The sequence below is a fragment of the Epinephelus fuscoguttatus genome, linkage group LG23 (assembly GCF_011397635.1).
Source record: "Epinephelus fuscoguttatus linkage group LG23, E.fuscoguttatus.final_Chr_v1".
Classification (NCBI taxonomy): Eukaryota; Metazoa; Chordata; class Actinopteri; order Perciformes; family Serranidae; genus Epinephelus; species Epinephelus fuscoguttatus.
The window spans coordinates 19058477-19074969 of record NC_064774.1 but is presented as its reverse complement, the minus strand read 5'-3'; the positions used below and the strand labels follow the sequence as shown (position 1 = coordinate 19074969).

Below are 16493 nucleotides of genomic sequence, written 5' to 3'. Positions count from 1 at the left end.
ATCCATCTACCTACTAGTACGCCCACCTTATTAACGACCACTAGCATTCTGATAGTTGTAGGTTTTCTACCTCTTGAGCAAAAGCCAATGCCAATGCCCTTTCCCTTTGTTTTCTCTGGTCGTACAGCACCAATTTAGAAATCTTCCTACAGCATTAACAGCCTAGTTTTGTGAAAAGACCATCAATCACTTGGCTTCCTGTACAGAAATAAGAGCTGTTTTCCTTTCACTGGATCACTGGATGTTGTCTACCACTCAGCCCTAAGGTTAATAACAGGTGATTCTTACAGCACCCATCACTGCCACCTTTACCCAAAGGTTGACTGGCCACATTTGGCTGTGAGGCGGGAACAGCATTGGTATTTGTCATTTGTACAAGCTTTGATGCAGATGCTTCCACCTTACATTTAATCCCTTTTAACTCTGACCTCACGTTATCTTGGTACTTGCTCACAGAATAGGTTGTTGCTCCAGATTCCCTTAATCAGAACTGGACCAGGAAGACGGTTACAGTGCTCCATATGCATGGAATAATCTGACCTTAAACTTGGACACTCTGCCACCCTTATGGCTGCTTAAATGCTTTATTTCAGATCTTGTTTTAATTGAGTGTAAATGCTTTTCACTATACCATGGAGCACAGTACTTGAGTAAATGTACTTAGTAATATTCCACCCCTGTGTATCTGCTGCTGTTAGGACTTTCTACCTGCAACAGAAAATGTATTACACCTGCCTGAAGTCCACCTTGTTATCTCTGAACAAATCACCTTCTCTTTCTTCCTGTTGTTTCCTCTGTAACATTAAAGTAAGTCTCTGACCTTCTCACTGTCCTCCATCTTCTTTTCATTTGTCTTTCTTTACTTACTGTGATTCTGCCTGAGGCCTGCATAGCAACTAACTAAGTAAGAAACAAAATGTGTATATATATATATTTTAAGATATTCTATCTATTGGATCCTGTCAATTTACAAAGACATAAAACGGAGTGTTTGGCTTTATTGCTTATGTTTTCAATGGCTTATAAATTATCAAACTACTTCTTCTTCACCTCCAATCATTGCCACCCTCCCCTCCCTCTCTGTCTCACTCCTCGGTCTCACACCCATCACTCTATCCATCACACGTTGCAGCCGCCGCTGATCCGACAATCGAGGCGCCACATTTAGCAACTCATCTGCATAAAAATTCGATGAGAGTTGATTTCTTTTCCCTTTCATTTTCGTATTAAACTGGGCAGTGGCGGGGAGATCGGGCGGAAGACACGGAGAGAGAGAGAGAGAGAGAGAGAGAGATAATGAGAGAAGCATGCATGTGTGTGAGTGTGTTGTCATGGAGCTGAGCGTGATGTATAAGTGTGTGAAATACTGTGTGTATGTGTGCTGCTAGCATGTGACTGTGCGTGTGTGTGTGTGTGTGTCATGGTTCATGCCTTGCTTCATTTTTCCATAGTGGAGTGTAAAATGGTAGAAAGCTAAGCCACGGCTGTGTGTGTGCGTGTGCGTGTGCGTGTGTGTGTGTATTGGATATTACAATAATTGCTCTATTGGAAACCATTGTAGCTGCGTACAAAACCACACTGAGACCAAGCCAGAGTCAAAATGCACTTTCAGCAACATAGGCAAACCAGTGCATGTGTGTGTGAGTGTAAAGTAGCAAGCACACACACACACACACAGGCACACACACACAAAACCACACTGAGACATACATACACACAGATGACCTCAGCTGACCTTGTGGCTTCTTAACAGGCATGTGTGAAGACTTTTCGACGGCGAAAAAGACGAACAAAGTGCAAAGTGTGGTCTCCTCGACACACAAAGAGCCTTTCAGAGGCGATGACACACACATGAACACACACTAAGCTGTCTGTCTGTCACATGTACGCATGCAAGTCTGCAATCAAAACTTAAAACATGACCATATGTTTGAAACCAAACACGGTTTCAATTCAACAGGCCTTTAAATTCTAGGGGAGATCTGCAAGTTTCCAAAGATCCCAAACATAAAATGATACACGAGACATGTCAAAAATATTTCCATGTGATCGAGCAGTGCGGCTATGGAGTCTTTGGTTTGTATATTTGCAGTAACTCTGTCAGACAGTGTGGAATAAGATGATTTTCCAACCATGAAGCTACTTAAGAGGAAATAAAAGGGAAAAACTTAAAATTTAAAGGGTTTAATCTAAGATTTTCTTTTCAAAACATAAAGTTAAACATTTGTCATTTACTGTGTACTACATATTTTCATGTGCTTCTGCATCACTAAATGCTTTCTTTATTTACCAACCTGTTAAATGCCTCAGTTTTAAGACAAACACAAGGTATTACAGTGCCTCTGCCTCTCACAAGTGTGTGATACCTCATCACACAAACACACACATTCATATCAACCAGCAGCTATGATGCCTCTGCAATGTGTGACGTTCAAGAACAGAGTTCTTTGTCTGTACATGTGCCCCAAAATACCAGAAATCACCACAGCCACAGCCGAGACAAATGCATATAATGCTGCAAGCGAACAGAGACGATGCAAACACATGGTCACGTTACCCTCGCTAATGTCAAGTGTAACATTCCTGCGCTTTTCTTATCCTGAGAAGAAGCTGCCCTCCTCGTTCTAGTACCACTCCACTCCCTGCTCCAACTTCTCAAAACCCCAACGTGAATCCCTCGAAAAAATAAACCATTCCCATTGCTCTTACCTGTCCTGGCCCAGAAAACCTCCATGTCTGTATTCCTTAACTTTCTCCGGCACAGAAGCTATCATGTAAACTCAGATGGAAAAGTGGAGAGGGAAAGAGGAGGAGGATAAGAGGAGTAAACCCAGTGACTCATTCAGGCTGTGGCTACGAGCAGGCAAAGATAAAGAAGGAGAGGGGGAAAGAAAGAATGGAAGGCAAGAAAGAAAGAAACTGCAAGGAAAGTGCGTTTGCTCTCGTGGTGTGAGAGGAGAGAAAGGGAGGAAACTGATGCTGCCGGGTGTTGTGCCTCCCCCTTCTTTTTTTTCCTTTCTTCTTCTCCCGTCCTAACACTTCCCCTACTCCTTCCCCTCTCTCCCCTCCAGCTCTCACCTTAAAGGACTCTACAAAGTTTTTAACAGATCTGTCCAATAGTCTGTGTACCAGCAAGAATGAAAGATCTGAAAGTTATCCACTGTAGATAACTTGTGTGTGCCGGTATTCCTACGAATTAAACTCATATCAGCCAATTCTGCAGCTCACAGTTTGTGTTCAGCGCCAAGATCCTGTGTTAATCCAGGAAGTATTTCCTTCATGTGGCAGGCCACTTATTACGTCAGTCAATCTAATTGTCACTTAAAAAAACTGTAGCCAATCTTCCCCTAACCCTAACGAAGTGTTGCCGTTGTCTAACTGTAGCCATAGTTAACCGCAGTTTATTTGCAATGACCACAATGTTCTACAAACTATTTGCCATGTGCCGATATTGTAAAAGTCATAAAAATGATGAAGTTCAATGTAATCCATAGTCCAAGAGTTAAATGTTGTTGAAAGTGCAAGGAAAAAGCAAATAAGTGGCCTTTGAGTTAAGGTATTCTGTCAAACTACAATTTCCTGGATCAAGAATGAACTTTTATTCATTCATTATCTATAACCGCTTATCCTGTTAGCACTCTCAGGGGCTGGGGCCTATCCCAGCTGACATTGGGCGAGAGGCGGGGTACACCCTGGACAGGTCACCAGGCACATAGAGAGACAACCATTCACACTCAAATTCACACCTACGGACAATTTAGAGTCACCAATTACCTGCATGTGTTTGGACTGTGGGAGGAAGCTGGAGTACCTGGAGAAAACCCACTCTGACAGGGGGAGAACATGCAAACTCCAAACAGAGGGGCTCCCCAACTCTGGATTGAACCCCCAACCTCAGGTATGAACCAGGAACCCTCTTGCTGTGATGTGACAATGCTAATCACTGTACCACCATGCACCGCTATGACTTTATATGCCCAACTATAGTTTGCTGAGAAATAACCAACTATAAGAATGCCAGGATCTAGCACTATCCAAAGCAGGGCAGCAGAACTCAAGATACACAACCTTTAATGCCCCCTACAGGCAATTAGCTTTAGAGACAGCAGTCCGACACAAACACATACAATAAACCATACACAACAGTGCACAGATCCATCTCCTTCACTGCCATCATGATTCATGGAAAGGAGTAAGTGATGACATGACATCCAGGGTTATAGTTTGTTTAAAAAAAACAACTGCAGATGGAACAAAGGACAATCTGTATCAGTTAGTGCTACCTTTGGGGAAACTAAACCCCCACCCTGATGGAGGCATCTGGAACTCAACATGTGAAGGATGTTGAGGGTTGAAAACAATAGTTTGATGCTGTGTTCACACTGGAAGCGAATAAAACAATTTGTGCAAGTGAATTACCTGGTTACCGGGTGGCGCAATGGGCACAACGCAAAAGACGCTAAATACGCAAATTAAGTGGTGTGAATTAAGAGAACTGCAAGAAATGAAAAATTTTGAGGTTCAGTGGTCAATTCACGTCGCGATAGCCAAACAGCATTGAGATCCTCTAGGGACGTATGACACCAACGACATACCAGGGGAAATTCATTCAGTGATTCAGCGATTTCACCTGCATAGGACCCGAGTTATTTGTGCATATGGAGCAAGTCTACACAAAATATCCGAGCATTCAAACTTGTGTGAGTAACATGACGCAAAAATTCGCATCGCAATCTGTGTGAACACAACAAGAACCTTTAAAATGACCCTCACTTGATACAGGTGGTAAAGGTCATTATGGGTATCACCAATAATCTGATATCTGATGATACAGCTTGACCTTTTTCCCAGTTTGTTTCTACTGTTCTGCTGCCAATAAACCATAAAAAAGAAAGGATATACTCAATGAAAGAAGGATGTAATATTTTCATCAATGCCATCTCCACATTGAAACTTTGCAACTTCCTTAAAAAGGAACCTCAAGTTCACACCTGGTCCTGAAATAACATAGACATGACTTGATCACATGGGTCATTTGCTTAAAAGTAGAGGAGCAGGTCTGCTATACCAAAAATGGTGTTCTGTGTTAACTGAACATGATGTCAATGGGACAGGTACTTCTTTGTTATCTTAACCTCAACCTTGAAGAAAGTAAGACGACTGACAGATTAGTAATAATCTGAACACAATACAGTTAATGCATAAACAAAGCTATTTCATTACCTTTTTGTAATTAATCTTAGGTAGGAACCGCACACTATTATTCTCCTGAAAAAAACAGACTATTGAAAGAATGTGCGACAATATTAAGACCACAATATCCACATTCTAATGTTTTCTGCCGCCTTTCCTCTCCTCCATCACGTCCATTGTCGGTGCAGCCCAGCTCCTTTCCTTCCTCTCCTCAACACTTACTTCCTGTAAACACTGGAGGTGACAAGAGTGACCGACGGCACACATTGTGTATGCATACTGTATGTGAGCGTGTGTGTGTGTATGGTTTTGTGACTTTGGTGTGTCAGGATTGGTTCACTTTCAATTAACAATTTAATTAAAAACATCGATATCCCAATTATGAAAGAGCCTTCGACCTTGACATTTTCAAATTTGGAAGAAATGACTGAGAGAAGACAGGTAATAAAAGAGCTGGATGATATGCAGATACAGAGGAGATCCAAATCTCCAAAATGTAACTGAAAATTGAAAATCTGACATATATCATTTTTATGTGTCTTCAACCACACATCCAACATGTGTACTGAGTGCAGCTGCTGCATAATGAACACTGATCTGACCCCAGATATGTTCACCAAGCTCAAGTGTGACAGTACGCAGGTAAAAATGTGTATCTGCAAGTATGAATGTTTGCTTTTGGGCAGTTTTTTAAAATTCAGATGCAAAACTGTCTGTTGCTAAGAAGTAAGAGAACAAGAGGTCAGAAAGATAAAACAAGGCAAACATAAGATAAACTTGTATTCATCCTCAGAGGGGGAATTTGTTTGTTGCAGCAGCAGCAGCACAAGGACAGCTATACAGATAAAGAGACAACGTAAGAAGAAATAAATATGTATCTCGTGTTCGCTCGTGGATTGAAAATAAATATGACCAAGAGAAAAGCTAAGGAGATTCTAAAACAGAGAATGTAGATAAAATTAATTCACTGAGAGCTCAACAAGCTTATACTACCTTGTACAAACTGCTTCATCCACAGCAGGATTTATACATGTGTCAACTCTATACAGAGCCTACGCATGTAGCCTGCGCCGTTGTGAGCATTTATACTTGTGCAGTTGTGTGTCTGTGTCACTCTGCAGTTACACTTCCAAAACACCAGTTGGCGGCAGGGTTTCTCTGAAGTGCTGTAAAGTTTATCTTTCCTTTTCATTGATTCATTAGCAAGTACACAAATCAGCTTCACTATAACTCGCAGCATTGACAGACAAAGCATTTATCTTTATCTGGGGACATTTTCCCCACAAATACAACATGCTAATGTTATTAGCACAAGCCTATGGCATTTTACATTGTATAAGTTAACCTCATGGCTAGCGGACTTTTCCTCTACTCGTGAAGTCACGGACAACAGCAACATTTAACAAAGGTAACGTTACAAAATTCAGCTCCATTACAACTCACAAGGTTTACAGACAAAACAACTGTCAAACTAAACACGTTTTCCAAACAAATACAACATGCTAACGTCATTGGCACAAGCCTATGGTATTTTACATTGTATAAATTAGCGTAGCAACTAGTGGAGATTTCCTCTGCTCATATGAAGCCAGGATAAATCACATACAGGATTTAAAATGCTATTTTGTGGAGGCTTTATTGTCTTCACAATCTATTGTTTCTATCTGTGAAAATAAAGTACTCAAAAGCCTCCTTTCCACAGAGGGAAATGGTTTCAGCTTATAAAAATAGACAGGAGGTCTGTGTTGTAACAGTTCTGGGGAGGTGCATGTCAGGCTACAGCGTAGGGTACGGGGTTGATTCGACACAAAAGTATAAATCCAGTATAATACTTAAGTATAGATACAAATATTGCATGTATATTTCAAGAGTAACCTTGCTCCAAGCTGAAATCATCTTTCAGAAATGTATTTATTTTGCACTTGTAACCATCCCAAAACAGTGATGTCACAGTGAACTGACCACTCCCTGGACTACACATCTAGGCTACGTCACTGCATCAGAGACTTGAGCATTATCGTAGTATTACTTTATACAAGGGTATTCAGAAATACTGACGGTATGATTTTCAACACTGTCAAAAAAAAAGAGAGATGCCCATCTTTACATTAAACTCATACTGAGATGCTGTACTGAGGATGTGCTGCATGTAGTACACAACATGCGCCACCAGAGGTCAGTCTCTGCGGGTGGAAAAGGCAGCTGAACTGGCAAACATAGCGACTGCAAGTGGTGGGGATAACTTTACAGGACTGTAAACAGCTGGCTGGCAATAACAGAAAGAAATCGCAGGGCAAATGGCATATTTTTACATTTAACTTAGTGAGTTAAGGGTTTATTTCAACCAAACCAGAGTAAGTGATTGTTAGAATAGTGGACTGACGAACTAGACAACTAGCAAGAGTAACTGAGACAGTTGTTGGTCAGTTTTATTTTGTTTCTCTTGAGTCTTCAACTAGCAGAGGTCTGCAAAAATATTTTTTTCAGCTGATGTGAAGCTAATCTGTCCTTTTTAGGTCTGTTCAGATTGAACACACACCAGATCTTACTATCCTTGGATCTAGTTTGGACAAGGTCGGACTGTGCAATGGTCCCTTTCAGATTGGATCTTTTTTTTGTTAGGGTTTTCTTCTTTAAATTATCTGTGCACTTTGAGTTCGAGTAGGTTTTCCATGGGTATGAGTGTCTCTGGTATGAGAGTCCCTGCTCCAAGCAGCACACAACTGAAAGAATGTACACAATGAAAGCTGAACAGTATACACAGCGGTGAGAGCGCCGTGCAGAAAAAGACCAGACAAAGGAAGAATTAAAGCAACACAGTCAACGACAGGTATTATTAATATCTAATATCTGGAAGCCACGGCTGCCTAAGTGTTGGAGAATCCGGCCAGGGACCGAGAGGCCGCTGAGTTCGCAGATCTTCACCACAGAGAGAGCCAATGATTAATGCTCCCTCCACCTCTAAATACAACAGCTGACGTTCCTCTCAGCAAGGCACTAACCTCCCGACAACGCCGCAGAAGCTGCTCAGTCACCATTAGGGCTGCGGCTGAACTCAGCGGCTCCTGTGAAACTGGTTTTAAAGCACAGCGGTGCAGAAAAGTAAAAGTTGCAGAGGAGAGGAGAGGCAGCAAGTCTTCCTGGGGTAAATTAAAGTTGAAAATGTCTCACCTGGTCTCATGCATTTTTGAGACCTTTGAGACAATAGAGGAACACTGAGGGGGCTTCACTGCAGGAACAATTGACCAGTCTGAGTGTTGCTATGCAACCAGAGGAAAGTAATGGATTACATACTTGGCTGGAGGTTTGATCCCTGGCGCTTTCTGTCCACATGGTGAGATGTCCCTGGGCACAGAGTGTGTTTGCATGGGTGAACAAGAGGCAAATTGGAAAGCTCGTTGTATAAATGCAGCCATATTTTAGCGTGCAGTAATGTGATTACTCATATGCCAACTGTGGTCTGTGGAACGTCGAAATAAAGGAAGAAAACAAATGAATACCATTTAGATTTTTGAAGGCATATTTTCTGATAACGAGACAATCATTTGTTTGTAGTGATAAATAGTTGTTGGTGTTTCGTCAATGCACATGTAACCCTCTGAGCTTTGTAATTGTGACTCAGCAACAATGAGAATGGATTTTTCTCATATTTTTCACAGGCACAAACGTCTCCAAACAGAGTTCCGTTAACAGGCCAGCACTGGGTCACTGTCGTGACAAAGCAAAGTTTGACCACAGGGAGGAAACAAGATGGCTGCTGGGGTCATTTTAAATACCTTTAATGTGACATTTCTGTACTTTGAATTTATAATTAATGAGGCTTTTGTTTCTAAGCTGTGAGTAAATTCTTAAAGCTAATTTATGACAAAGCACATCTATTCAGGTCATAATCTTCATACTGAAGCAGCTGGAAGGCCTTGATAATATACAACGTTAACATGCTTTGAAAGTTACAGCAGCTGTCTCCTTATTATCCTGCTTTCCTTCCTGTTACAAAGACAGTTCTTGTTGAGTCATGTTTCAGAAAAGAATGAGCATGCTCTGATGTGATTACCATGTGGTTTCTGATAGGTCTGAGATGCTGTTTTAGAATAATCTTTTAAATATCTGTCGAAAATGTTTTTTTTCCCTTAATACAATTTTAACAACATTTCGAAAGTATATATATGTTGCAAAAGTGCTCTCAAGGCTGTCTTTTTAAATACCAAACACACTGCGTACGTAACTTTATGTGTTAAAATGCAGCTCCATCTTAAAGCAGCATCTGCTCCTAATTGTCTCCAACCTCTTTTGTTGAAATACACCATTAATTCTGATGAGCAAGGAGGGATATAAGCTAATAAAAGCCTGCAATATACCACAAAATCGAGGAATTAGAGATGAACAGGGTGAGAGCCGAGTACAAGTACAAGTAGAACAAGGAGTTTGGAGATCTTTGGATCGATAGAGGAGCTGTTATTGTTTGATCTACTGTTTAGGCCAAGCAGATATGGACACATTCAACTCAGAGAAGGAAGGTTTGTGTTCCTTTAGTCTCTATATACAGACTCTACATTCAGTGAATGTAGAGTCTGTAGGCAAACCTCGGAGATCTTGCCTCTGGGAGAAGAGCGGAAGAGCCCTGGTTTCCGGTTGTAGGCTGTTTGTAGTCCGCCTGATATTGACCAATCACGTTTGAGCCGGCTGCAGTTGTTGCCAGGTTAAACGGTCTGTACGGCGAACTATCGAGGCGGAACATAACTGGCATCACTGCAAACTCTGAATCCATCGCAATGGTTCAGCATATTTACTTATTATATATAAACAGAAGTCGGAAACGGAAATTCACCTCCTCCACCCAAATCAAACCGGAACATTTAACATTTAATAACATTTCAATGTGCCATCTGATACTCCACCCCCTGTCAGGTATCATGAAATGATGCGGTCCATCTGACAGGACATGGGTCAGTTGCGCAATGTGCAGAATTCACATGCGCTGCCCATGTAAACATGTGAGATAAGCCTGGTCTCACTTCAAAGTTATCAAAATCGAGCGCTTGGGCAGTGACTTGCAGTCGGGTGGGGTCGGTATGAGAAAAAAAAATAACTGGTCAGGTTTTTGTGAAAAACCGCATCAAGTCGGTAATACCGGATTTTCGCCACTTGGGAGCGCAACTGACTCATTAAAAATAAAAAACGACCATAGGACAATTTTGCAGCTTACTCAATCAGTGCAAACAAGGGTTGCCTCCTTCGTCTGGCTCAAAGCCAAAGTGTTGCCATAGTGGCGCATTCTTTGATTTCTTCAAGACTAAACTGTCCGCCATTATCGACTCCCCGTCACTGTTAAACAAACTCCAGGCTACAGTAGAGGCCTCGGCGCATGCGCACTCGCACCTCTTAGCTCAGTCCCCGCCTCACTCCCCTCTCGCTCCTGCTCACTGTGTGCTTGGCGAAGAGGCAGACACAGGCTGTAAAATGACGTATGCAAAAAACACGGTCCAAGACGGAGTACCAAACCAAATTGGTATTACTGAGAACCGACCCAACCCTAACTTGCAGCATCAAAAATCAATGAAACAAGGTGTTCTTTAGCGTTAGCATGATACACGGCCGTTTGCTGTTATAGTTTAACGACGCCTGGAGGCATCAGGGGGAAATGGGTTGGGACAAGGACAGAAGTTAAGGCGGCAAAAGTCCAAGTGGGGAGGGCGGAAGGGGTGCTGGATGGGTCCCACAAACACAGACTTTCATCTGAGAGAGCGATGTTCACTTCCCGTAAGATTCTAAAGCCAAACCCTGTTCGTTTTTCCTAAACTGACCCATGTGTTTTTGTTGTTGAAGGAAAAAAAAAAATGTCAATTTGCGGTGTTGTACTACTATTTTGAAAGAGACTGTATGTAAACGTTAAATTTCCTGTGAAAACGGAAGTGTATCTTGAAAGAAAGCAATGCATGTAACAGGCAGAACTTGACACGGCGTCCCAGAACGTCAACAACCAACGCACCCAGGGTACCTTACACGTCGTATGTGGACGTGGAAAGTCCTTGACCAAAATGACGATATGTGACGAGGTCAGAGTGAGTATGTGTTGACCAGTCCACACACCATATTTTGTTCCTGACGGGGACTTGAACTGGTTCTAAACCCAAGTCTTTATGGACTGAGCTACTGTCGCCCCTCACCAGGTGTCAGACCATCCACCATCCTCTCCACCTCTCAATAACATCACTCTAAAAATCACTTAAAAAACGTTGATATAATTCCTATGAAATCCGCAAGTGCAGCATATCAGCCTATACAATGATGTGTATTTTCTTCTGGCGACTCGGCTGCTGAGCTTCCAAAATGTACGCATCTGGGCATAAAAGTAAAAATCTAATGTGAACATGCTTGTTTTTTATACACAGCAAAGAAACACTGAAAAATAAATAAGGATTTCTTGCACTTATTAATGACAGCGCATCTCTGCAGTGTCTTGTTAATGATTTCATGACATTCAAGTCTGGTGAGGGTGAGTGACATGTGACAAACAGATCAGTAGGCGACACACACCCTGTTGTTAATGAATGGACAAACCAGTGAATGCACAGACACACACACACACACACACACACACACACACACACGTGCTTGTTGGCCATTGGCAGATTGCCTACCGGCATTCAATTGACCTGCTTTAACACCTGTACGGTTGCCATGGCAGCAGCAGCCTCGGCCACACACTCCCAGGCGCTGTTTCCTGTCTCCTCCCCTACTTCTTCTTCTTCTTCTCTGCTTTCTTTGTCTCTTTCAGCATCTTCCATCTCTCTCTCTTTACATCTCTCTTCTCTCGCTTCTCACGCCTCGTATCACACCTCAGATCCCTCAGTCGCTCTCTCCAAACCCTCCACCTCCTAGCCTCCCTCCAATTATCTCAACGTACACCCCTTCTCGTTTCCCTCCCTCTCGCTCTCGCTTGCTGCAGGGTGCTGGCTGTGCTGAAGATGACATCATCCATCTGAAAATATGTGAATGAACATGTTCTGTGTGTGTGTGTGTGTGTGTGTGTGTGTGTGTGTGTGTGGTCAGTCATGTCTATTAGCATGAGCCACTGATTAGAAAAAGAAAAAAATAAAGACAAAGAAGAAGAAAAGTAGACAAACAAAATGTATTTTTTGAGCACAGAAACTGGAACAAAGGGAAAGTGTTACTGGGTGATCACTAGGACAACGGTTGCATAGCAGCAGAAGAGCACAGAGAGAGAAAGGCGTCATATAGAGCCCACAATCGCTGTGGATGCGTATGTGACTGTACATATGTTTAACATGCCAAAAATAAACGTGATTGGAGGGCTGAAACAGAAGGAGGAAGTGAAGTCTTTAACAGCGCCATGATGGAAAGATGAGAGAATAGTAAAAGAGATAAACAGGTAAAGGCAAAAAAAACCCATAAAAATATAAAGTGAGATTACTGGATTACTACATTTCATTCCTGGACCCAACTGCACACAAAATAGCTATAGTACAATAGACTCTTGAACACTTTATTGGCTCATAGTGTGATTGTGATGAGGCAATTAGTAACAACAATCATGTCCACACCGAGGAAATTGATCAAACTGTGGGCAAAATTCCATTTCTTCATAATGTATGGGTCACATCCAACATGACTTTCAGTTTTTGAAGAAGCCTGCTGCCTGCAGGTTCATCCAACACTTTCATGTGGTCAAGTTTCTCTAAATCCAATTCATGCAGTTTATGGATTTATCACTTCCTACCCTTGATTTGAATTTGGCCATAAAAGTGTTTTTGCAGAACATGATGATGTCACATTGAAGCTAACCTTTGACATTTCAGATATAAAATGTCACTGTGACCTTGACCTTTGACTACCAAAATCTAATCAGTTCATCCTTGACTCTAAGTGGACGTTTGTGCCAAATTTGAAGAAATTCCCTCAAGGTGTTCCTGAGATGTCGCATTCATGAGAGTGAGACAAACAGAAAAAGAAATCCGGTAAACGTAATGCCTCCGGCCACGGCTGTCGCCTTCGCGGAGGCATAAAGAATGTTTACAAGCTCTTTGCGATCATGTGAGGGGTCCCAGACTCACAGTCGGCTGTGTGCTGCTACAGTATAAAACACGACATGAGATGAAACAAACTGTTGATGCCACACATCTGTCAAGTCAGTCCAACATCGTGCAGTCTGATCCCCGCGTGAGAAAAACAAATAGAGAGAGAGATGTACTGTATGTGAATAACAGAAGAAACCAGACAGACAGAAGGTATGAGGAATAAAAAGTAAAGAGAAAAAAGTTAAAGAAAAATACCAAGAGATGTAGAGAAGATCGTCTGACTGATCAGATTAAAGTAGAAAGACAACAACAAAGAGAGAAAGTAAAAAGAGTCTCTTCAAGCAAATGGACTCGGGGGTCTGTCCTGAAAAGATCTCTGCTGTACAGGAAGTGTTTTCGTTCTCAGTTTGTTTGTAATAAACAGAAGAAGTCATAAAAGGAAAATAACCAGAAGACGGAAAAAAGAAATTGGCAGTTAACGCGAGCAGTAACGGCTTAACAGACCAAGCAAAGAGGAAATTAAAACTCCTCCAACAGAAAATCCCAGAGAGAAATTCACAGATCTGCCCACGCCGTTTGACTAAAAGGTGACTTCTGGGTAGAAACTCCACAGCAATGAAAACACAGGCACCAAAAATGGTGACAAAATATAAATACATGGAAAAATACAAAGAATTTCTGTCATTTCTGTCAAATGACACAAATCGTGGCTTGTCATTCCCTTGCAAAGCAACTGACATTGAGCACCTCAATGTCCGACCCTCTTATCGGCCTTCAGTAGTGCATACTAAATGATTCATACGAGCGTTACTTGATCTGCCAAAGATCATGGTCAACTTAAAAGAACTACTTGGTTAAACTTGACAAAACAATCCCAACCAGGTCCACTTTTCACACTTTTTACAACTAGGACTTCATCAGTGTATGAGTGTGGCCCAGTTGTCATGGAGATGGATCCAGATGTATAAATGATAATGATGCACAAATACATTTTCCCACACATAAACTGCCATTTATAAAAGAAGCATTGAGAACGTTCGCACCTCACAATTCAGACCAGGTATACAGTTTTATAGAGATAGCTGCAGCTGAAATCATGAGTTGGAGTCCAGTAGATGATCTTTTAATTGCACCCAAATTGTTAATTTAAGCCCTTTGTGAAGTCTGATTCAACATGATTAATTGATCATACTCTTGACATTTACTAATGACTGATGATACCACTGTGATGATGGTTTACAGCTACAAACAAAATTGACAAAATTGGTGAAATTGTGTTTCCTCTTTGCCTCTAACGGAGGGATCTGCTAAGTGGTGGAGAGGGCACAAGTATCTATATGCAAAGGCATTTCTACATCCATTTATAGGCTAACTGTGGGGGTGGGGATGAGGCCTGTACCTATGCACCAAGTTCCACAGTTATTGAGATTTATAAAACAAATCCAGGTGTAGATACAGCTTTATAAGTCTGACAAGTTTTTGTCATGAATCCCAACAGAGGGACAAATTCACAAATGAAGCTGCTCAGGCTGTAAGTTTCTCTCTCACCCGGCCATTCACTCCTTGCACGTATGCTCAACACTGTCTCTAGGTGTCTTTGTCTGGGTAGGTCAATTGAGAGATCAGCTAATTCACAATCAACCAATAGCGCAGTGACACACCTTCTCTGTCAGCCTATCATCTTACTGCTCCTCATTTTAAATGTGATTCTTTCTGTGCTGTAATTCTTTCTTGCTGCCATTGTGCACATCCTCCATCTCCCCATCACCACCTCGTCTTTATGGATTCATCAGCCTCATATGCCTCAGCAGTCATCAGCCTCAGAGTCATCAGCCTCAGATTCAGCAGCCACCACCAGTGTCTGGACTCCATGGGGGGATTTATCCTGCTTGATCACAAAATGTCAAGATCCAATTTAAAAATGGTATTGTGCTGATGATATAAAAGTGCAAAACAGCCATGAAGTTTTCCGCTCCGGTGCTGTTCACCAACATAAGCCCTTTTTAAACAGGAATTGTGCAAATTTGCAGGAAAGCCCAATCAGTCTTTTTTTCAGCATTGGCAGTATAAAAACAAAATCAGGGAGTGCAGCAAAGTGCCGCCTACCTACTTTTGTTTATACAGAATGCGCCTTTTTTGGGGCAATGGGGGGCGTGAGCAAGTAACAAAATGTGTAGCTCAGCGTGTGACGTAAACAGTGACATGGGAGGGAAGCTGCGGCTGGTCAGTCCTTCGGCCCGTTCCTCACCGTCCCCATCATGTGACGGTTAATGGCCTCTTCGTTTGCGAGGACAAGGAGGGCACTCAATTCCTTGTCTCCCCAGTTGCTCATCTTTACAGTGTCTGTCAGGTTTGTGTTTCCCTCTTGCTACTAGCTGCTCGCTAATTCCTGCTATCAGCTGTTTCCTGTTTATCCACCGCCAGTGGGTCGCACGTGCAGCGTCATCAACAGCTCCTCCCACAAGTCTTCAACAGCCCCTCTCGTGGCGGAAGGGCGCCTCAGTCTTTTTAAACTAAAAAGGTTCCGCCAATATGACTACCCTACAAGACGGAAAATAGGGCACCTCGGATCAACTCGCCAATCCGGCTCTGTGTGTCTGAACGCTCGCAGCTTGCCGGCAAAACGGCCCAACATTTGCAGGAAATCTGGCAGTGTAAAAGGGGCTTATGGCTTCATTACAAGCTTCACCACAAAACAACAAACATGGCCTTCTCATAGGTAGTTGAACAATAGTCCTGAGCTTATCCAGACACTTAATTCTGCTGCCAGCATCACTACTTGATTCCTGCCGTCTTCACCATGGCACCCAGGAAAGCTGCTTTCCTCCACATACATCATGAAGCACAAGTCACACACTCACAGGTTACCCACAAGGCCAATGCAGCTTTAGCAGCTGAAAAAGCCACGCAATCCTTTTGTGAGTTCTCTGAGAGTTTTATGCATCTGGCTCTGTATTTCTGTTGGCTCAAAGTTCACTCATGACCTTGGAAATAGCAGTTCAACAACTTAATAGCTGTTTTCTGAGCATTTATCCTTCTAACCGTGTTTAGTTAAGGTTCTGGAAGCATTGTGGTTGAAAGAAGCCAATGTTGACGTGATGTGAACAACGATCTACCGCCCCGACCTCCTCACTTTTTGCTGCGTCACAACAACATGCTAATCCTTCTGTCACAGACACAATAACCCTCATTCACAAAAGCCACGAGAGGTCCTTGCAGGTAACCGTCAGCGTGGTCGTTTTAAGTCTTTGACTAAATGCT

General features: G+C 42.3%; 1 protein-coding gene across 5 annotated transcripts in view; it reads right to left on the bottom strand.

Moving 5' to 3' along the window:
- Positions 1 to 16493, bottom strand: part of nhsl2 (NHS-like 2) — a 266381-nt gene that overhangs the window by 150154 nt on the left and 99734 nt on the right. The window contains exon 1 of one of the 5 annotated variants that reach the window (XM_049569287.1): positions 2710 to 2795. The exons of the other annotated variants lie outside the window; for them this stretch is intronic. Within the exon in view, the coding sequence (XP_049425244.1) occupies positions 2710 to 2734 (25 nt within the window). The 5' untranslated portion in view covers positions 2735 to 2795. Of the gene's footprint in view, positions 1 to 2709; positions 2796 to 16493 lie in introns of those variants that run through there. 5 annotated transcript variants of the gene reach the window in all.